The 22,698-nt window shown below is 45.9% G+C and overlaps 2 protein-coding genes across 4 annotated transcripts in view; both read left to right on the plus strand.

Annotated features, from left to right (window-relative positions):
* Positions 1–6,377, plus strand: part of GALNT10 (polypeptide N-acetylgalactosaminyltransferase 10) — a 90,418-nt gene extending 84,041 nt beyond the window's left edge. Inside the window, exon 12 of the mRNA XM_040603602.1 lies at positions 315–6,377. Coding sequence (XP_040459536.1) covers positions 315–482 — 168 coding nt within the window. The 3' untranslated portion in view covers positions 483–6,377. The remainder of the gene's footprint in view (positions 1–314) is intronic.
* Positions 6,378–11,132: 4,755 nt separating this feature from the next.
* On the plus strand, positions 11,133–22,249 carry SAP30L (SAP30 like). Of its 3 annotated transcripts, XR_005829359.1 has the most exons (5): positions 11,139–11,595; positions 13,276–13,398; positions 15,090–15,188; positions 17,156–17,345; positions 20,314–22,249. XR_005829359.1 is itself a non-coding variant. In XM_040604131.1 (4 exons), exons 1-4 carry the CDS (start codon positions 11,410–11,412, stop codon positions 15,415–15,417), a joined length of 528 nt encoding a protein of 175 aa, XP_040460065.1. In that variant the 5' UTR covers positions 11,133–11,409; the 3' UTR covers positions 15,418–16,341. The 3 variants fall into 3 exon arrangements, 2 of the variants coding, with proteins under 2 accessions (XP_040460065.1, XP_040460064.1); XM_040604131.1 differs by lacking the exons at positions 17,156–17,345; positions 20,314–22,249 and adding an exon at positions 15,298–16,341 and having other exon boundaries at positions 11,133–11,595; XM_040604130.1 differs by having other exon boundaries at positions 17,156–22,249.
* The last annotated feature ends 449 nt before the right edge of the window (positions 22,250–22,698 follow it).

Raw genomic sequence — 22,698 nt, forward strand, 5'->3', positions numbered from 1 at the left:
CTCTATCGTAGTCCTTGCAGCCTGCATGGCAGTGCCACAGTGCCTGCAGCAGGGTGTGAGCCTGTAGGCTGGAGAACACGGCTTCAGACAGAGCTTTAGAGCTTCCTGGTGCAGCTGTGAGGAGTGGGCTGGATACCGTTGCAAGGGGTGGGAATGTACCCTGACGCTTGCCACCCCTTAATTGCGGAACAACTTCTTCGGATACATCCAAATGACAAAATAGCTTGCCTTGGGTTTTAAGATGTCTTTCTGTTGGTTTTAAAACAGCTTTGCTTCCCTGCTTAGCAGTCTCATATCAAATTTCTCTTCTCCAGGACAAGACCCTTTACCATCCAGTAAGCAGCAGCTGTATGGACTGCAGTGAGAGTGACCGTAAGATCTTTATGAATAGCTGCAATCCTTCATCTCCAACACAGCAGTGGATATTTGAACATACAAACTCAACCGTCTTGGAAAAATTTAACAGAAATCTTGATCTTTAAAAGACTGAGAAAAAAAAATATATTTTACAATTATAGTTTTTACTGGGGAGGGTTACAAAAAATTTTTTTAAGAATACTTTTTTTTAAATAGTTAATGAAGGTAAAAGGGAGAATCTCAGGAGAAGGGTAACTAGCGGGCCAGTCTTTATTGCAAAGATGCTGCATCCTTCTCTTCTGGGGATGGTGGAATTTTAAAGGCTTTGCCAGAGCCACTTCTGTGCTGAGACTGAACAGCAACTCTGTTTTTAGAGGAGTCTGAATGTGATTCAAACTGCTTTTGGGTTTTTTTGCTTTGTTGTTTTGTTTTCTTTCCCATCTGGGTCTGGTGTTAAATGATTTTGTTATCTGAGACCCTCCAGGACTTTTTGTAGCTGCTATACCACCTGCTGAAGCATTCCCATATAGATGCTTTATCTTCCGGAGTCCATATAAGTAAAATCTTGAACACAAGATTTAAGCCTCAATAAAAAAAAAGGCCATCAAAATGTAAAACGGAATTAATATTTTTTTCCCCTAAACCAAAATATATTTCAAACAGGTTGAGTATTATTACTTTCCAAATCATAGCTCTGATAAAGGAATGAGCTCTAGTGGAAGTGCAGCCAAGTGTTGGGAATATCGCTGTAGTTATTAACGATGAGGAATCTGGGTTTCTGGTCCATTCACTTTGCAGTCAGTTTGTCATTCGCTGTTGAATCTTCAAGGTGAAAGATTAGCAGAGGGGTTTTAAGTAAGCATAGTTCTTACAGGTGAAGATTTTTGCTAAGAGCCTTTGGATATCATGTTCCAAATTTGCCTTTTATTCAGTTTTAGCACAGACAGTTTCTCAGAGTTAAATCTACATGAAGGCAACTTCCATTTTTTTCTTTAGAGGTTTGAAGGCTAACTTAATTCACAGCAAGTGTGAGCAGATTAATTCAGGAAAAATAAGTCAGGGCTGAGATTAGCCATTGGTCTTTATCCATTTGTTCATCAGTCTGTAGTTCGTTGCAGTCATGCGTCCTGTGATCAGTAGTGTTCCAGACCTGTGGGAGCGTGCTATTAATCTCTCCTCTTCTCCCAACATCCACAGTGCTGTACAGCTTACTGTGACTGGAAATCTGTTTGCTGAAGTGGAGATGTGGGACTGATGGGCCCATTCCGCTGGTGCCTTGTCCCTTGTGTAGTCAATTAGCAGTGCAAGGTATTACCCTTCTGATTTGGCTGCAGGATCTGCCAGACAGTGAACCAGAATTGTCTCATCCCAGGAGCTGGAAAAAGGCACCGACACTAAAGGATGGCTGGAGGACCGTTGGTTTCAAGTGTTACCTGAAGCAAGTGTTTTTAAACCAGGGTGGGTTTTTTTTTAGTTAAGTTGTTGCAAAAACTTGATTTACTAGTTCAGCTTAGTCTTATACTGAAGTCGGCAGCGGCATTTTCTAGTAAAAGCTGTGAGTGATGTTAACCTTTTGCAAAGGTGCTGTATGAATAAGTAAAATTAGCCCTTTTCTGGTAATTGCCCAGCACCACAGTTGGTCCAACTGCCCGTGCAGGAGTGTTGTGAGAAGGTAGTGTGCAGGCAGCTCTGGGAGTGAAAGGCTGAAGCACTCGGGGTAGGAGCAGGGCACCCTTCTGGGACTCTCGATAAATGCAGTTAACAGACTCCCCCTCCTCGGAGGAGCAGGGACGCTCTGCTCTGGGATGTCTCTCATGTGAAGGCAAGGAGATTTTTTGCCTAGTGTCAGGAAACAAGCAGGCTGGCTCCCTCTGAAGAGCTTCACAAGGAAGAAGTTGCTTTTGCAAACTGTAGGATCATTGGCCATGTTTCAGGTGTCTTTGAGGCTGTGTAGTGCTGTGTCTGTCAACTGGGAGCAAACTAGGACACAAATATCTGCCTCTCGAGCTCTCAAGTCTGATGTATTGACTGTGAGGTTCAAAATCCCTTCCACCTCTCATCCTCGCAGCTGAGGCCATGTCTGACCTCTTCTGCCAACTTAGGCGGTACGTGCAGCCACAAAGCAAGGGAGACGCAGGCACCGTATTACAGCTGGGGCAAGGCTTGCCAAATGTGTTGGTGTCTGATGTTTGGGGAGTGAAGAAAGAAAAAAAAAAAAAAAAGCTTTAGGCTTTCCTTGTGACAGTTTTGCAGGACTACTTCTATGGAAGTGAGACCAGCATCAACCAGAGTTGGCATCATATGTTCTCAGTAACCACAGTATGTCTGTCATTAGGATTCCTTCTCGTTTCTGGGAGACAGAGCCACCTTCCAGTGCTTTGTGTCTGACTGTTGCTTTCCTTAAGTTATTCATGCTCTCATTGGTCTAGTGGTGCTGACTGTGGATCATTAGATGGCCTGACTAGATGTCTTTATGAATGTTTTAATACCTGTGGAACAAGAAGCTGTTTGTCCATGAACAGTGCTAGTTTTTTATAATTGGGTCACAATCAGCAAATTATATAAATGGACTGTAGGTCATTCTGCTTGCAGCTTGCAACTTTGTGTGTCTTTCTTTTCCAATGAGAGGATTAGTTTCTGTTTCTAAAATGCATGGCTTGCTTTGTACTTGGGCTCACCTTGTGACAAGAGTCCTAGCTGCTTGGCTTGCTGGATGCTTGCTTCAGAGAGAACTGCCGCAACGAACAGGTCTTTTACCACTTAGTGATCTTAATTTGGAGAGAAAGGACAGCTCTTAGCAGCTTGCACCAAAAGATTAGGTAATTTTTGAGGCAATTCCTGTTTGACAGCCAACCACCAGTACACGGAAACTGGAGTTTTAGTGTGAGTGGCCATACTGGCTCCTTCTCGGTATGGATGATCTGCTCTGTTTTCTGAAGGTTTGGGATCTGAGTGTGATAAGTGCCTCACAAATTCTGTACACTTCTGACTTGCTTGCTGGGCTTTGAGCTATTAGTTTATTTACATCAATTATATTTTTCAATACCCTAGAGGCTTTGCTCACTAATGAGAAGAGTGAATATAGCCAACCATCCACTGATGGAAAAATAGAAGCTGTATTTCATCATCTACATCTTTAATTGAGCTTTTACTGGGCAATCTGGTTAATTATTCCAATTATTTTTGGTTATTTGTAAGCAAAATTGCTAAAGCATGAATACATAAGCAAATCTTCACATCCACATGCAAGTCAAGACTGGAGATTAAATACCAGTGATCATCTAATGCAAAATAAATGTTTTCATATTTTTTTCCCCAAATGTATTTAAACGTTCCTCTCTCTATGGCCGTATGAATTCTGCTCCTTTTAAGTATCAGAATCCCAGACAACCGAGGGGATCCCTGGATGTGTGTTCTGTCGCATAATACTGCTTTGGTTTGTTCTTGAAGCTGTTGTTGATTTACACTGGTGCTAATCTCTTAGGCCTGCAGGCAGAGTAATAGGTTTGGGGCTCTCACGTGTGCAAGGTGTCTTTTTTCATGCCTGGGAAATTAACTTTCTTTTCCACATCACAATAGAAGAATGTGTGAGCCTTACTGAAGGGGGAATACAGCATCATTAAAATAAAGATGTGCCTTTTTAAATGTAAATGTACAGCAAATGCTTAAACTTGAACCATTTCCTAGTGCCTTGCTGGACAACAGAGAAGAGGGGAAGGGGTTGGGAGATGAGGATGTAAGAGAAAGCTTGATTCTGATTTGTGCAGTGTTTGTGTTTGTGTGTGTTTTTTAAAATGTCTGACTTTAAGTGCAGAATTTGTTTGAACAACAGTAATTCGGAAGCTCCTAGGTTTCCTCTGTTAAATTGATATTAATGCCTCTGGGTGGGTTTGTCACTCCTCACAGGAGGACTTGGAAAGAACGGCAGCTGCCTCTTGGTATGCTGTAACGACTAAAGCTAGACCAGAGGATGCCTTGGTTGGCTGTTGGATGTTTCGCCTCATGGTGAAGGCTCATGCATTTCACCAGCATGCAAGATCCTGCATTTTCTTTTCTAAGTATCCAAATCAGAAATCACAAGTAGTCCCAAAGGCATATAAAATCTGCAGCAGAAATGTCTTTCAGAAAGTCAGTGCCCTCCATCCCTGGGAAACTTTTAAAGGGTGTGTTCAAATCTCTAATACAGAAGTAGCAAGAAAGCAATTGCTCAGCTAAACTTTCTTCCTGGTTTGTTTTACAGTAGTCTATGCACAGGGCTTTGCTTTCCTTTACCTGGAGAGTTCCAGTCAGCAAACTTTCCTCCTCCCTGCTGCACTGAGATATCAACGTTCTGAAAGTCAAACAGGCACCACCGGCAACCAGCATTGCAAGAACGCAGTGCTCTCGTAGCTACTGTAAGATCATTACAGTCACTGTGCTGGCTTACGTCACCGAGGGGAGAGGAGAGAGGTCTCCTGAAAGTCGTATCAGGTAATTGCATAACTGCTCGGTAAAAAGGGAGAAGCTTTTATTTTAAATTGTCTTTCAAGATACGGACGGACACTTGAATGGTTTTGAGGCGGCTGGAGAGAACAGCCAGCCTCTAGCAGTCAGCCTGTCACGCTTTCAGTCAAAAGAGCCCTGGTAAAGTTATGTCTGAAACAGTCCGGCTCTGCTAGCACAAGGGACTCGGGTGTACCTTGCATCCCACGTCCACTCCCAGCTGCTGTGGTTCTTGTTCCTACTCGCCTGCCTTATTTCTAACCACTTGCAATCAAAGGAGCCCGGTGGTGCCTAAGTCAGTCCTTATCTGACAAGCAGCAATCTAGGTTTCCATTTTAGCATTCATTTAGCATGAAGAACATCACAAATATTTAGCCAGCTGTTGCCAAAATGGTGAGTAGCTTTACGTTAACGTCAGAGTTTGGGGCGGTAGAGTTAAAAGCTCTTTCACAGGATACATAGCAAAAGGGGAGCTGAACTGGGAGTCAGGACCCCTCCCAATCTACCGGTGGCCTATTACTTGCTCTTAAGCAAGGAACATCTGTGTCCTGCAATTTTCCAACCTGATGATTCCAAGATGTAGCTTTAAGTGCTTTATTTGCTGACCTAGTGAGCGCTGAGCCCATATTTTAAAACAAGTTGCAAGTCCTCACCTGGTTCAAGTGGAGAGGAGAGAATGGGAAAGCTGAGATCTGAAATTTCCATCAGCATTCAACACAGAGTTGTCAGTTAATTTCATAATCCTATTAACCAGTCAGATTGATTTATTCACATTATAAATTTAGAATGTAACTGAAATAAACTCACCTCCTTCTCTGGTTGCTCCTTTGTAGTGTCACACTTTAACTTGGAGATCTGTGTATGAAACTAGGCAGTGATAGGTTATGGAAATACTAATAAAAAGCCTATGTCTGGGTTTTTCGACACTGCCTCTACTAGATAAGTATGTTCATTTATTCACTGCATTTGAGCTTTCTTGATGCTTCTGTATGACCCAGAAGGCTTCAATGATTTCAGCAGATGTGAGGGATTTGGAAGTTTTACATAAAGCCATGGGATCTATGTGGTCTTAATCTGCTAGTGTACCTCTAGGGAAAAAAGTCCTAATCCCGGTTAGTGAGCAAGAAAATATGAACTTAGACCACAAAACAAGATAAAAACTGATAAAGCTAACAGACTAAAAAGTTAGCCCTTATGATAACAGTAACAAATAGCTTCAGCCTCTAGGGTGGAGAAGGGAATTGGTTTCAAAATGCATTCTCCAGGATCTCGGTGATAAGGTTCAAGTTTGTCTATTCCTTGTACTGCATGCATTTTATCTGTAAAACTGGATGGTGCCTCTTGAATCGGTGTATATTTATTTTGTGCGTATTAGGACCAACAGCCTAATATCTGGGGGTGGTAAAGGACTTGTAGCACTTTAATGTAGTAGCTTTCATAAATTGGGAATCATTGATAGAATGCCTAGTGTTTTTAAAGTTGAATGGACTTCCTTTTATAATATATTTAAAATAAATTTTTAATGTGTTTTATGAAAACTGTGTATGCAGAAATGACTGTCCCTGCCTGTTTTGCTCCAGTGATTATTTCCCTTCTCTCTACTTCTTATGAGAATAAGCTTAGTTACAGGGGTCTGGTGTTTCCCCAGGGTGGGCCTCCTGCCACGTCACGCACTGCTCTCCTCCAGCCCCCTTGGGAAACATCCTTCTCAGCTGCCCTTTGTGTTGGGTCTAAGTCGCAGGGTTTACTGCGTTCATGCACGAGCAGCCAAGAAGCTCGCACCTGAGCGCCGTGTTGGGCGTACGTGGCAGGTTCAGGCAGCTTGGGGGCTGCAGATGCCTGTTGGCATCTCTGTGTCTGCCCTTCGCAGCTGCTTCCAGCCAGCTCTGAAACAGATGGAAACAACCCACCGTGCCCCAAAACTCCAGCCTGTCAGAGGACCCTGCAGCACCTCAGCTCAGACAAATTTAACAAAGAGTGGCAGCTGCAAGGGGAGGAGACGCATGAGGAGAAAGATAAGGAGATGTGGAAGGAGATATGTTCGTGCAAGGTGGTGTTCCATGCCCAAGGATGCAGTCCTGGAGGGACCGTGGCTGCGGTGGATGACTTGTGCCAAGGTAGGACACCCCTGAGGGGCAGTGGCCATGGACAGTCCTTGTTGGCAGGGCACACTGAGAAGCACAGAGGAGCGGAGAGAGCCCAGCACAGAGAAGTGAAGACAGTTTCACACTTGACCCTGACCTCCTGCAGCACCCACCACCTCACTGAATGAATGGGGAGAAGCTGCATAAGAACTGCAGCAAGGGGGAGGTGAGGCTGTGAAGGACGGGTATGGGGATGAAATTTAGCCAAAGGAAGGAGGAGGAGGAGGAAAGGTGTTTACTTCAGTGTGTTTTTTTTCTTTTTTCTCAATAACCAAATCAGTCATTGAAAGTTTGTGTTAATTGGCGACTATGTAAGTAAAACTTCTCCGGGTTGATACTGTTGCAGATGACACAGTGCTGGAGCATCACCTACTGCAGTGACTGCCTCATGGCCAAGCTACAGCTGGCTTCCGTAGGGAGGAGCTCTGGAGTGTAGTTGGCTGCTGCTCTGTGTGGGTGAGTACTTCAGAACAGGAGCCGGGGGGGACTCTGAGGCACTCCTGTCCCCCTGACCACACACTGCAATGCAGTCATGCCTGGATGGTGACCCTCCGCAGTCCTCCTCGGAGCATGGGCCTCGCTGTCCTTTCAAGAAGAGCACCTTGCAGGTGAGGTCCTCCGAGAGCTGACACCCACACAGCAGCCACCATGTCCGGGATGCTTCCCTCCCTGAGCCTGCCATCAGCCACGTGGTCAAAGCAACACAAAAAGCTTTTCTCGAAGGCAGTTTGTGTGTTTACTGCTGAGATACATGGCCATGAGAATAGAACGTTAAAGTCACCTGAGCCTGTACGTGCACCTTGTCTGAACTGCTTTGTCCTGCAGTTTGGGGGAGTTCAGCGTCCCACAGGTGTTGCCCAGCTTAGGGCAGGATAAAGCTGTCGCTCTCTCTGCGTTTCTGCCTGGAGAGCAACTGCTGGTAGATCCATCCTGTGCCTTGGTTTGCAGGGGAGGGTTTTTAACAGCTCGCTGCCCTGTTTGTCTTCTAATCCTCGTGTGGGGAGCGCAGTCTCTCAGCCCAAGCCACGGTAAGTTTATAGGCATTGCTCATGGCCCTCTCCCATGTTCCCGTTAGGACCCTCTGCACTTTCTACTGTCACCACTTCATTTCTTTTGTGGCCTTCCCAACGTTCCTTTTTACTTGACTCCTTGGGGTGAAAAACTGTAATAAACGGAGGGGAGACAAACAGTAGCATGTGGGAAAATGTGCATGTGTGAAGGAAAGGAAAGCCTTGCTGCCGGGGGACCAGCAGATAACTGCAAGGTGTGCTCCCAAGGGAAGATTGTGCCGTGATTCTTGGCTACGGGAACATTTCCTGGGGGGAGTATGTGCCAAAAGCTGTGACAGAGTAAGCTTTTTAGCAGGTTCAAAATGTGCCACCATAGAAAAATGCTGAAGAGAGTGGGAGTCTGGGGGAAGGTGCGAGGGCAGTGTTTACATTGGTCCCCAAGGTACAGAAGGTGGAAATAGTCCGATTTTTGATGGAGGTATAAAAAAAATAAAAAAGCTTCCTCTCTGGACATCTTTGGCAGCACAGGCCTTTTGGAGAGTAGTGCTTCTGTCCGAAGAACCCCAAGCAGCTCCATTAAAACAGTAAGTTCCGGATGACAGCTACATCACAGACTTATCTTTAGAGGGTAGTGCTGCTCCAGCTAAGATTTAAAGGCCTGTGCAGGTTCCCCTTATTTGATTAGAGGGCTGACTTGGATGGGCAGGCTATTACAGCTTCAAAGGCACTAAAGCTGCCTCGGCGCTGATGGGTTTATGAAACATTGTTTCTCACTTCGTTGCAGCTCCTGCAAAGAATTATTAGATCAGATTAGTGATAGATACCTAATAAAGAATGTCTCTATGAGGCAGTTTATTTCACAGCAAGCTAGTTCCGGACTAGCAGACTGTGAAATCTTGAGGTTCCCACGAGGATAAATATTCTGAAATAAACTGCAATTACATGAACACCTCCATGCACCTTTTTTTTTTTTTTAAGACTGACAAAAGGTGTCATTGCGTTAGCCTGAGCTGGAGGTATTTAGCATTGAATTAGCAAACAGTGACAAAAGCAGGGGTGTTTTCCTTTTAGTAGGCATTGCAAAACGACTTAACATCTTTCCATTTGCATGGGATGAGAGCTTGCAGCCGAAGATGAAATACAGTCTGATGGCCTTACAAACCTGTTCTAGTACTGATGGTGCCTGTTTCTCCAGTTGCTCCCAGTTTCCTATTGAATAGTCCAGGGAGCACCTGCAGAATCTCCTCACAGGGTCAGGAGTAAGTCCTGCCTGTTACGATCATGTTCCCTTTTATCTGCTTACTTGCTGCTATCATCATCTGTCCCTACAGTCTGTTTTCAACTTCCCGAATGTCAAGACAGTCCTTCTGTGAGATTTCCTCAGCCTGCCGTTGGATTTTTACTCATAATGTTAAGATAAACCTAGAAAGCTTGCTATCAGGAGCTCTGAGATCACTGTCAGCCTTTTGGTGTTTTCTGTTTCCCAAAAAAAAAAGGGAGTATCTGTATGGCTTTTGCCAGGAGGGTATTACTTCAGGCAGGCAGATTCCAGGCAGTTTGGCCAGGGGCTTTTATAAGCGGTAGCATCTTGCTTTTTTTTAAGTCTCTTTGCTCTTCTCTAACTGCTTGTTGGTCTGTGGGTAAAGTCATTTGTTTCCACCACTTTCCCATTGGAGTGGCCGGCTCTGGGGAGTGGTGTCCTGTGTGGCCAGTACAGAGCACACTGTGGTTCCCTGCTAGTCGCACGGACAAACGGACAAACAGAAATTAGTAATTGCCTGAGGGCACCAGTAATAAAGACTGAGAGAAGCAGCCGAACTGTTGAGAGGAGAGTATTAAGTCCCTGCCCTCCAGATTTGTTCCGAGACGTTTTTGGTATTGCAAGGACTGCCTGGAAAATAACAGATTTTAGTGCTTCTTGGTCGTCTTGTGGGGAGCAGGCAGAACAGGCTGCGAGATGTCTGCGTCAGTGTTGCTGGAGCAGGCTGATCTGTAACCAAAGGCTTGGAGGAGTCTCTTGCAAACGTATTTTGTGTGTGTTTCACTGCAGTCCATCCCGTGCTAGCGCACATTGTTCCACATGTGGGATTTCAGACTTTGAATTTCAGTCCATAGAACCTTTTCCCTGCTTGTGCAGAAAGTCTTTTCTTCAGGAAGGTGAAATCCTTTCCCAGTTACTGCTCACGCACCCTTGACAAGGGCATGTGCTGTCTGGTATTACAGAGGTCACAGTGTTCCCAGTTCTTTTCCTCACGCATCAGGTAGGAGTTTCTCTCTTTTCCCCCTCATTCTCCCCACTGCCACCCCCCCTTTTTTACCTGACTTCGGGGCCTTTTGGGGGTTGTTTTTTTACTTTCCCTTTAGATGGTAGAAATGCTAAGTTTCAAACCAAATTGCTTTGGGAAACGCTTTTGCAGGTCCCGTCTTTTCATTATCCCAGTCATGTAATTAGGGGGAAACCCGCAGCTTTTAATGACATTCCAGCCTGGGGCTCCCGCCTGCTCCATGAGGAGCCCGGGGGCTGCAGCCGGGCCCGGGCACCAGCCGGGGCTGCCGGCAGGGCTCGGTGCCAGGGCCGGGCTGGGCGCCGCGGGCTGAGCCGGCACCGGAGCGGGCGGCAGGAGGAACCCGGGCGGGTGCCCGCGGGCCCGGGGCTGCGGCGGGCGAGCGCTGCGGGGGGCCGGGGGGGCGCGTCCCGGGGCACGAGGCCGGGCACCCGCTCCGGCAGCGCCCGGGGCGAGGAGGGGCACCCGGCATCCTCAGCCGCTTCACGGGGCCGGGGGGGCTCGGGGCTGGCGGATGGCCGCCCCTGTCAGCGCCGGGGGGGGGAGGGGAGGGGGGGCGCTGCGGTGCCCTGGCAACGGCGCGCGGCTCCCCCCCCGCCCCCTCCCGCGCTCGCGCGCCTCTCTGCCGGCGACCTTCCGGCTGCCGTGCGACCGCGGAGGCCGGCCGGGGCCGGTCGGCGGCGGTAGATGGGCAGCGACTCCTCCCAATAGGCTCGCGGAGCGGCGTCGGCGCGCCCCGCCCCTTCAGCCGCGCCGCCCAACCAGCTCCCCGCCTGCAGGCCAGGGGCGGGACTTCCGCTGCCGGGGAGGCGGTTTTGTGTGTGTGTGAGTGGTGCGTGTGGGGTCCCGGCTCCCCCGCGGGCGGCGGCGCTTGGGGGGCCCGGCCCGGCCTCCGCGGCCACCGCTGAGGGGCGGCGGCGGGCGGCCCTCCCGCCGGCGCGGCCCCTTCCGCCGGCGCTGAGGGGGGGTCCCCCCTTGAGGGGGCCCCTGCGAGACTGGGGGGCCCCCGCGGGGGGCGCCGGGCGGCGGGGTCCCCCCGAGGGCGCGGGGGCGGCCGGGCGGCGGCGGCCACGGCGGCTCTTTCCCCGGTTCTCGGCTCCCCGGGCGGGGTGAGGGGCGGGCAGGTGGGCGATGAATGGTTTCAGCACCGAGGAGGACAGCCGGGATGGGCCTCCCGCCGCCCCCTTCTACGGCCAGAGCTGCTGCCTCATCGACGACGGGGACCGCTGCGTGCGCCCCGCCGGCAACGCGTCCTTCAGCAAGCGCATCCAGAAGAGCATCTCGCAGAAGAAGCTCAAGCTGGACATCGACAAAAGTGTGAGTGGCGGCCGCCGCCGAGCCCCCGCCGCCGAGCCCCCGCCGCGGCCGGCCGGGCGCGCCCCGCCGCCCCCAGCCCGCACCGCACTGCGGTCCCCGCCGGCCGGCCCCGGTCTGGTGGCTGCCCCGGGGGTTCCCCAGGCCCTGCCGGCTGCGGGGCGGGGGCTGCGGGCCGGTGCCGGGCCGGGGGTCCGGCTCGTCCTCACGGCGTCCGTCGCGTCCCGAGAGCCGCGGCCGGCGGGCGAGCCCCGGGCGGGGGCGGCGGGGGGTGCGCAGGGGAGCACAGGAGCCGGCCGTGGCGGCTTTGGGGCGACAGCGCTATTTTTAATTTCACTTTCGCCTCGAAACCCGCTGATGCCGCTAGGTGAGCCGAGCGGCGCGGGTTGCTCGCTCGGTCCGGTGTCGCTGAGGTTGCTTTGTTAATTAGTTGGAGTTGCGGGGAGGCGGGTGACGGGACGCGAGCTGTCCCAGCGCCCTGGGGAGGTGAGCTGTGCTGCCGTGGAACCGGGCGCTTGGCCGCTTCGCTGGGCAGCGCTGGCAGCTCCATGTGCTTCAGGACAGTGAGTGACAGCTGTCAGCTCCGGAACGGGTCGCTTGCCCAGCGGAGAAACAGGCAGAAGCAGCCTGGCAAGGTTACAGAAGGAAATCCTCCGAAGTGACTCAGCCGACAGAATTCTGCTCTGGATTGCTTCTTATCCCTGAGCTTTAAAGATTAAAACCATTAAAAACAAAAAGGGTGAAGTTCCCCAGTTGGTTAGGTCCCTTCTGCAGAGCCAGAATACATCAGGGCATGGGAACAGCATGACTCAATTTGAAATAAAATCTTATTCTTAAAACCCAGAGTATTTCTCCGGGTTATAGTCCTCAGCAGATTTGTCTAGTGGTATAGTCGTTTCTTTCATTTTAGAAATGATTCTTTGTTGACAGACGTAAGCCTTTAGAAATAAAAGGAGGTAATCAGACTAATGAAGTAAAAATGAAGGGAAGGTATGACCTGGGCTGCATAAAGTGATTTCGAATGTACAGTCCCTGTGTCACCTGAAGATATTTCTGCCTTACAGTACCAAATAATTTTGATCATTCGTGATCCATTGTTTTATATATGCTAACAGTGTGAGATAACATTTGTTACAAAGCGGGTTCTGTGGCAGGATAAGCTATGGGAAAGAGACATTTTTGCTTGTGGTTTGCTCGTTTTAGTTGAGGTAATTAGCCAACTTTTATTTGGTCTAGATTTTTAAATACTAGCATTAATAATCTTCCATGCTATTGAAACCAGAAAGTTGACAAGACCAGCACAGAATAATATTTTTCTTGATAGTAGTCGCCTGGTAGTAAGTCCTGAAGCAAACAGATCTCCTCCAGACAATTACCTATTTTTTTTCTGACATATGACTGCAACCATAAAAAAGAAATATATTATCTGCAGAGGTTCAGGTTCAGCTGGAGCTGTTGAGTCCTTCATTTTTCTTGCCTTTAGTCTTTGTAATGTAAATTACCTCGAACTCAGGAGTGCGATATCAGGCCTGGGGTTTAAGATTAGAAATTCCTTAATGTCATGAGGCAGTCAGTCATGCCAGTCATGAGCGATGCACTCTTTAATGCTGGTGTCTGGCTGCTGTTGAATGCTGTTTCCACAGTACCTGTTTTGATTGCTTTTTCACCACTTCTGATTCTCAGGTGAGACATCTGTATATTTGTGATTTTCACAAGAACTTCATTCAAAGTGTCCGAAACAAAAGAAAGAGGAAGACAAGCGATGATGGAGGTGACTCTCCTGAGCATGAAACGGATGTCCCAGAGGTTAGTAGGTGCAAGTGGGTGTAGGCTGCTTTACCAATTTTGAGCACGTTGAAGAAAACATCACTTGGATGCTTCCACGTACTGGAAAATATTTAAATTTTAAATTGCAACTCCACTGAAACCACCATGGAGTTATTCTCACTTTTCAGGAAGGCGTTTTTGTAATGTGTAATTGCCTAATTTTCTTCCTCATTCCTGCATGAGTTCTTTGCCTGTGTGAAGTTTTCTACAAAAAGAGATATGATAAGGTACCTTATCGCACAGCTTCACATATGTACTGCTTCCAAACAAAAAGCTGTTAAAAGAGTATTTGGTACTAATTCTTTTTTAAAGGTAAAAATAAGTTACTTTCAGTGGTGACTGTGGCCCTGATACGGTTCTCCATTACCTACCATGCATTGTTTTGCAAATACAGTGAAGAATTCAACAGGTCACTCTCTACGTTTGGGTATTTGGTATCCAGAGAGATTAAGCTTCTCCAGACCTTTGTGTATATGGTATTTTTGGCACTATTTAAAACTGCCTTCAAATAATTCATAACATCTTTTTATTTTCAGGAAATAAAAGCCTGGGGGAGGTTTTCTGTGTTACGGAACTCTAGAATAATTTCTTCTCTGTGCTGTTGTGCACTGTATTTGCTTTGGTGATGTTTCTGGTACTGTTGACATTGCAAAAAGTTGTGCAGAGGTAATGTTCATGGAGGACCAGAGTTCTGGCCATGTCAGCAGAGCCCTCTGCTGGAAATGCCACCCATATTGGCAAAAAGCGTTTTATTTCTGGGGGGGGGGGGAAAAAAAAGCCACCAAGAATCGTTTTGCCAGCACAGCTATGCCTTTGCTGCAAAGCTGTGTCCACACCTCGCTGTGTGGAGGTGTTGAAAGAGTAGAAAGGGTTTGGTTTGTGTTTTCTTCAGGATAACCTGACCTTTTCTTGAAGCTCTTTTTGTTTCCATTCCGCAAGATTCTCCATCCAAACTTTCCTATACAGGCTTTATGTTAGTTGCCAGGATAATTGGTGAAGACTCAGCTGGCATCTGAAAATGCTAGTGCTCTAGAGCATGCAGGGTATTTGGTGGTTAAAACCTGAGGGATGCAGTCACCTAACTGAAGAGGGAGCTCTGCAGCTGTCAGTTTCATTGTCATTTTATTCTTGGTTTTCACCAGAAATTCCTTTTGTCTGTGAAACATGGCATTTTCCACATGATCTTTATCTTCCTTCCTGTAACCTCCCCCACCACCACCCTTGCTTTTAATCTCTGCGCTTCCCATTTCAGTATTTGAATTTTGTTTCTTCTCTGTCTCTATGCTCTGTTTTATGTCACAAACCATTTGTTCACTGCCTGCTAAATTGATATTTCATGTGTGAGCTTTTTAAACCTTGTGGGAACAAAAGGTTCCCCTTTGCTTGAAGGTTGCAGAGGTGTAATTGAGAGCAGAAATTGGCCAGCAATTCTGTTGACAGCATGTGAACCAGAACAAAATTTTGTATTTCCCTGAGGCTGTTTTGGTCCTTTAGCATTAACAAATACAAAATATACTTAGATTTGTCAGTAAGGCAAGCTGGTGTGGTTCTGAATACAGGCAAGGAGCAGTCCTGTTGAGGCAGAAATAATTATTTTTAGATAACTCTACATTTCTGCCTGATAGAAGCTAAAGGTAGTGCTCATCCTCTCTTCTCTGCATCACTTCCAGGTTGACTTGTTCCAGCTCCAAGTGAACACCCTGCGACGTTACAAGAGACATTATAAGTTGCAGACTAGGCCTGGACTCAACAAAGCTCAGCTAGCAGAAGTAAGTGACGACAGAGGTAGTATTATCTCTGTTACTAAAAAACTTCTTATCTCCTCTGCTCAAGTGCACGTTTTGTGGACGCTAATACCTGTAGCGACTCTCTTGCTAGTACGTACTGTGTGCTCTGCGAAAGGTTTCATGGGACGATGCCAACAGAAAGCTACATGCTTTCGTTCACCTGAGACAGTCGTGGAAGACATGGAAGCTGGCTCTTGAAGGCAGGTTTTAGTAACTTGCTTTTCTCTGCTTCCTTTCCCTCCTTGTTCATAGTCACAATTCATTACCTTTAGGGAACGGAAACAGAACCTAGTTTCCAGCGACCTGGGTGTTAGCTGAAGATTTCTGTTCAACTGAAAGTCAGACTTACACACTACTAGTCACCTTAAGTGCCCTGTTAGTTTTTCTTTCCTCACAGGCACTTGACCTGGTTGGAATTGCTTATCTTTAAAGGCAGAATCACTGACCATGACTTCAGATTCCTTATTTTCCTCCCTTGTCCTGATGTCTTACAATTCTTGTATTAAGTCAATAAAAGGCTCTTTCCTTAAGGGTGGTTTTCTCAGAAAACTGCTGTTTTCTCACCATGTGGGATACTTGTTAAGAAAGAACTCTCTGTATCTCTTTGTTATTTGAGCTAGTTGTGCTTGGTACACATCTGCTCTGCTCTCTTTCCTGACTTGATCTGAAGGCATGCTGTGGGAAAAGTCTTCTCTAAACTTGAAAAAACTGTAGCAGTTAATGAATGGTAACAAGGTTGATTTTGTAAGCTGAGACTTTCACAACTGTCTGCCCAAAACTAACTGTTTTGCTTTAAAGAACAAAAACCGGCAGACCAAAAGAGACAGCAAGACACTGTCTTGCTCTCTTTCAAAGTCAGCTAGGTAATGAATATACAGAATATAGAGAAAGCGTAGTGCAATGTAGGAACAAATTGAACGAAGCAGGGTTGGGTGTATATCCTCCATATTAGTTCTGATTTGTCATGTTCTAACTAACCAGTTCATAGTCTCTCAGCTACCTCCTGCCACAAAGGACTTCTTACTTAGGCAATTTACCATGAATGTGCCAAGGAGTTTAAAAAAAAAAAAAAACAACCAAAAAAACAAACTACTATGCAAGCAGAAAATAAAGGGAGCCTAACTTAAAGTTGTCACACACTTCCCAGATTTCCTGTGAAGTCTGAGCAGCTTTGACCCTACGCTGGATCCTCGTCCAGCTCCCATGCTTGAATCACTGCTGCCTGAGGCTCTTAGACTCCTGCTGCTACCCCACCGTAAGGAAAACTCAAACTTCCATAAATCTTCTTGGAGTGACTTATTGCTCAGCCTGCATCAAAATCCAGTTCTGGAGCTGTGTTGGGTACCAAAAAAGAACTTCTCCCATATGAGAAGCAGATCTTGTCCAGCTCCGACATGTTTTCTACGTTCATTTCCTGAGAAAAAAAGCAGCTAATGGTTCAGGGCTTATGTTAGTGTCAGAGTAGCCCTAACCCTCCCGTTACAAATCCCCTGGTGTTCCTTTCAGTGAAAATTTACTCAGTGCGTTTTCCTTTGGATTCTAAAACTTTGCTACATAGGGTTCACACAGCAAGGCGTTTCAATGTTTCTGACGCTTTAAAATACTGAGATGCAGGGAAAAATTGCTCTCCAAATAATCTCGGCATGAATGTCGCTTAGGAGAGGCTATGCTGGTTTGGCAGGAGGACATTCTTGCTTCCAAATTCCGCTTGTAGGTTGGCTGCAAATACTGCTGACGTAGCACGACTATGCTATGTTCATATGCACATTCCAGCTGTAAAGAGAGAGAGGTAAATGAGGACTGACAGTTTGAATTGGTGCATGTTTGACTACAAGTATATTACATTCAGTGGCCATAAAGTCATTTTTGGAAAGTGAAGATAAACCTGTTCTGATTATTTCTACTTTTTAATTTCAGAATTTCTGTCTCTTTACATGTTGTCCTTCTAGACTGTCAGTCGTCACTTCAGGAATATCCCTGTGAACGAGAAAGAGACGCTTGCATACTTCATCTATATGGTGAAGAACAACAAGAGCAGGCTGGACCAGAAATCAGAAGGTAGCAAGCAACTAGAATGAAGATTAACAAGACTTGGAATAATAAAGACCTTGAAGGAACAGATGGTATTGTGCATTTTAGGTATACAAAAACTGTTGAAGTATATTGTAAATTTTTTTTTTTAAATGCAGTAAGTCTGGATGACAGAAAAAAATATAGACGTTCTTATCAGGAGTATTTGAAAACATGTGCCCAACATGTTTCTGAAGACTTCTTCCCCTCATTTCAGAATCACATTGGAATAAAGAAATGGGGAAACCAATTAAACCTGTAGGACTGTGGAGTTTGTCAACTCAGTTTTTTAAACCATTTCTGGAAATCTGCATCTCAGTGCAATTCAGATCACAGGTGGAATTTTTTCACTGAATTCAGACTGCATCACAAACCACCATGCAGTTTGTTTTGGTGCAGGACTGGAATAGCGGCAGAGATAAAATTCATTATCAAGGTGCATGGATCAGAAGTTTTGTCTGATGTTTGCTCCCCACCTACACGTTCTCTGTCTTGCCTTGAGTCAGTGCTTCAAGTCCCAAACTTCTACAAATGCTCCAGCTCACCAAATCTACTCCGTGAACACTGCTTGCCTAGTCTGAAATTGATTATTTTTTTAATCCGTTTTTCCTCCTGCCCCCTTCTGACATGAATGCCAAACAACTCTCTGCAATCTTTTTCTAATTTCTTTCGTTTAAGAACTCACTAATTAATTGCCTGTAAGCATTTTAAAACTTCCACATTTCCTCAGAATATGGTATTAAGGCAAATACAGCTTATTTGCTGGGTTTGATCACATTGGTAGAAATGCTCATTTAATTCACTTATGCGTATTTCCCTTGTATTCAAGGCTCAGTGATGGTAGGTGAAACGGTATGACATCTGTCTCTTGATCTCTGTGTCAGATCAGGTATCAATCACAAGTGATGTGAATTTTATACTGCAGCTAGTCTTGAGCAGGTGTCACAAAACTGCTGTGTGGATTGGTGGGCTCGGTGGTCTGTGTTTAGCGTAAAGCAGACTTACACGAATGGGTGTAGCACCATAACCAGGGTAGTGAACTGGCTGGAGCATGATGCATTTCATCTGTCTTTGCAATGGGCAAGAAGTAGCGAAGCACTTGCCTTTTGCGAGCGTTACGTGTGCTTTCATGAGAGCTGTGTGAGTGGTGGGTGGCATGCGGGTGCTCTTTAACTGGGCGCTGCAGGAGGAGATGGCTCTGATTTTGTTATTGAAAGCCAAGGTGTCCTTACAAATAACAGTGGTTGTTTTGGCAAAAGGAGCATATAAAAGTGTCGGTTGTGACTGACTGTTCTCCAGTGACCTCAAGTTCTATTCAAGGGGATCTCATGATTTAAAGCACCACTCTGTTTCTTTGCTGTCCTAACCAATGTCTCCATTCTGTTACAAGATGCCAAGACTCCACACAGAGCATATTCTCAACAAGCCTTAAGCAACGAACTGAACAGTAGAAAACTTTGGCTAGCGTTTTGTCAATGGCAGGTTTTAATATTCCAAAACTGGATGAAGCTTTGCTGAAGAGCTAAATACACAGGTCACGATCCCAGCTTAGTACTGCATCATGTGTCGTAAGGCATGAAGAGTTCACGTAGTGAAGCTCTTGTTGAAGCTCTCCCAAGGTCTCTTTAAAAATCAAGTCACAATTTAAAGCAAGCTGTTCACATCAGCTCTGAAGTGTTTGCTAATACTCCAAAAACATGTTCAACAAACTTCAACATGTCTAAGTCCTGTGTCATAGACAGAAATACTCTGTTATGGTACACATCCCATTTGTGAAGTTTTGGAGAGTGTGATTGTTTCAGCATTTCCTTGTTCGATTCAGTATGGATTTTAAGAGTATCAGACAAGAGAGAGGTTCAAGGAATGAGGAGAGAATGTCTTGCGTCAGTATTTAATGAATGTTTAAAAATTTCCTAATTATGCTGGTCCTTTCCTTATTGAAAGGGTGGAGTAATTCCCACGTCAGTCAACATGATCTGGCTTCTCTCATTCAGGACAGATAGCTAAAAGGGTGTGTTCTCTGACTGCATGTTAATCTTCAAAGTGCTCGTGTCATCAGAGGATATTACCAAGGGAAAATGAGTTTCTGAGTTGAGAGGGTTATGCCTCATTGTAACTTCTAGACCAAAACTGTAAAAATGTAGTTTGTTTGGGATTTACTTTTTTGTTGTTGTATTTTGTTTTGTTTTATTTCAAAGAGTAAATAAATCTGTTGGGGTGTTTTAGCAGCCAGCAGCAAAATGATTCTTTTCAAGGAAATATGGTGGCAGGTTCCATCTGTTCAGGTGTATTCACTGGAATGCTTTTGTGCAGAGGTGGTATCCAGGAAACTTTTTTTTTCTTTTTCTTTTTTCCTGAAAATAGTCAATTGATGTGAAATGTGATCCTTGTTGGTTTCACTCGTAAAGCAATTATACTTTTTTGAAAAAATTCTTAATGAAGTGTGATGATGAAGAGATGTTTACCAGCCATTAGCAGTTGTTTATAAGGTGGAAAGCTTGGAGGCAAGACACCAAAGAAACAGAAGAATCTTTGGCTGTCGGACCCCATGGCCTTATAAACCCTTGCAAATGCCTTATTACCTTATTCTCAACTTAGCTAGAGCAAAACGCCTTGAGCAAAAGAAAGCAGATGTCTTGTTGGAAGGGTTAGCCACTTTATGGCTCCCGTGCTATAAACTGAAATCACACGTCAATTCAGTAGCAATATCCATGTTCAGGGTGCCTGTGATTCTTGAAAAGCATTTAGTGTCTAATAACCAGAAAACGCAACAATGCAATTGTCGTTCTGTATAATACCATTCTGTGTATTTGATTCCTTATGCTGCATGCCAATTAAAAAAAAAAAAGACTTTCCAACTTTTTGTTTTAAACTTCAAAGTAAATGTGTTTGAACCTCACACTTGTGAAGCCATGAGGTGGGACATTTGCTCAGCACTTTTAGATGGGACTTGTTGGAAAGGTGGAAGACCCAAATCGCTTTGGCTGGTATGATAAGATTTTTATTTTTTTTTCCTTTTACATTTTGCTTTTCACAGATGGGCCTTAAATTCTGTCTAGCTTTGAACCATGGAGCACAAGCCTTGGGGGCATGGAGGATGGCCAGATGTCTTCTTCCATTTATAATAGTGGAAGCTTATTTCTTACAAACCTGCATAGGTGACATTCACCCTGGGGCAGAGGAATCGTCTTTGAAGCCCTCCAGCCATTATATAGCCTAATTCAATTACATAGCCTAATTCAATTCTCATTGAAGAGTTGCATTAACTTAATTAGACTTCTGAATAGCTCCAAAGCCATTAGTATGAAATCCAAATAATGCGGAAACATCTCTTCCGGGGTTAATTTCATCCTGTATGCTGACCCTCTGCTCGCTTTAAGGGAAGAAGAAGAAATCGTTGCTGGTAGTTATTGGCTTGAACTCAACTCAAGGGAGTTGGAAGCATGCAAGGACTTGAGTCTGGGGCAATCCGATGGCTGGAAAGTGCAAATATATCCAAGGAGACTGTGTTAGGATGCAGGGTGTTAAAAATGTCTGCATCTCAAAAAATATTGTATATCAACCAGAAGTAAAGAATTGCATTATAAGCTAATGTTTCTTTTACCAGGCACTTCAGATGCTCAGCCTGAGAAAAGCAGAGCGGGCATGTTTGTACCACTTGTCCCCAGCACTCTGGTGTTGGTTTTCCTCAGAACAGTGGCTGTAAACCACTAGATGCCCTGGTGTGCAAGACTTGACCAAAACGTATCAAGTCTGGCATTTCGAGTTAGTCTGAAGTGCAAGCTGGATTCAGAGAGGCTTTGAAAGCAGAAGTCGAAATAATCCACAGTACGTGCGAGTTTGCAAGCGGGTCATGATGGCACAGAGAAAAGGAAACGGGACATGGCCCACAGAGAGACTGAACAAAACACGCTTCCAGTTAGCAACGTGGAAGGAGGTTTGTTCGGTGTTCGCTCTTGTAATGGATGTTTTACGAGAGGGAAAGAAGCGGGGAGCTGCGCACTTTACATCTTTTGGTTGAGCCAAGTGTAAATACCAATGGGAGATCTTCAGCAGTAACTGCAGTTGGAAGGGAGAGAACTGGTCTGCTGGGGGACTGTTTCTTTAAGTTCACAGATCGTTTTACTTCCCTAGAGCACTAGAGTCACTTTGCCTCTACGGTTTGAAAGAGTGGGTCATACAAGGCAGCCTCCCGTACAAAAGGAGTCCTTGTACTGCCCGGAGTATTGACTGGAGAGTCCCAAAGGTGAAGGAATGTTACTGATGCCTCACTCCTCTTGTCACTGACGCCCTTTAGCCATCTCTAGCTTACCGAGTTAGGGAGTTTTCATTTTCCACTTTCCAGGTGCAAATGAACCGTTCGGATGTGAGATACTCCTTGCACTTTTCACAGCAATGCCTGGTCTCGCGTTTTTTACTTGCCTGTGAACACATCTGTGTGGAATTAATTAAATGGTTGAAGAAAGTGTGGGGAGAGGCTGGGGGGGGGGGAGGGGGGCTTCTGCCTTAAACCTGAACTTCCCTCGCAAGCAGCTCTGCGGGCTGTCCTGTACATCAGCAGGCTCCAGGAGCTCAGCAGAGCCCTCGCAGGGCTGGGATCCTCCTGTCCTAGCTGCAACTCTGCTCCGCAGCTAGAGAGCAGGGGAGGTGAACAGCAGGGAACTTGCAGAATGGCTTGGAGTCTTCTAGCGGGCTTACTGGGAGAGAAAAACTGTGTTCCCTCTTCTGTTTCTGGCCTCCATGTGTTGTGCTGATCTTATGCCAAATGTTTTGGACACCTTGTATTTTTAACTGTGTAATATAGCTGTGTATTGTTAAAGCAACTTAGTAACTTATAGCAAAAACTGTAGAACTCATTTCTCTGAGGTGTAGGAAATGTCCTGCTTCCACTGTGTATGAGACTTTAATTCTGTACTGTCTGACAAAGATAAAATGCTGAATTTCACTTTAATAAATGATCTATCTAGCAACAAGGCCTGCATTCCCTTCTGTTTGCCTTTCTGCCCTTAGCACTTTTGGCTCCGGAGCCAGTGGTGTTCTGCTTTGCATGGATGCTTTGTGCCAGGCTTCTCTGATTCACTGTCATGTCCCACCCGCCTCCCCAGGGCTGAAAATGCTGCGGCCTGGGAGGGGAGGATGGCACTGCTGACTGGGATGTGTCAAGCCTGAAGTAGAAAACTCAGGTGGTGGGCTATTTTGTGGCAAACCCATGTGGGTTGCACAGGTGCAAATCACGGAGCCTTCTGAAAGCAACAAAAAGACCCCTCACAAGAAGGATGGAAGTTGTTGGAGAGCCACGTGACCTTGCATTTTGGGAAGTATGGGGCTCCTCTGTGATGGGGAATGCCTCTCCCCTATTGTGAACAGTCAATCAAGTGCAGCATCTCATTTGATTTATGTTTTCTAGTGAATCTTCTTTGTG

This window comes from Falco naumanni, chromosome 8 (genome assembly GCF_017639655.2).
Source record: "Falco naumanni isolate bFalNau1 chromosome 8, bFalNau1.pat, whole genome shotgun sequence".
NCBI lineage: Eukaryota > Metazoa > Chordata > Aves > Falconiformes > Falconidae > Falco > Falco naumanni.

Bases quoted from the DNA above. Each gene is read 5' to 3' on its own strand.
- SAP30L (XM_040604130.1), top strand. From the start codon at position 11,410: ATGAATGGTTTCAGCACCGAGGAGGACAGCCGGGATGGGCCTCCCGCC. The intron at 11,596-13,275 runs GTGAGTGGCGGC...TCTGATTCTCAG, and splicing joins AGCTGGACATCGACAAAAGT to GTGAGACATCTGTATATTTG. The intron at 15,189-17,155 runs GTAAGTGACGAC...TTGTCCTTCTAG, and splicing joins ACAAAGCTCAGCTAGCAGAA to ACTGTCAGTCGTCACTTCAG.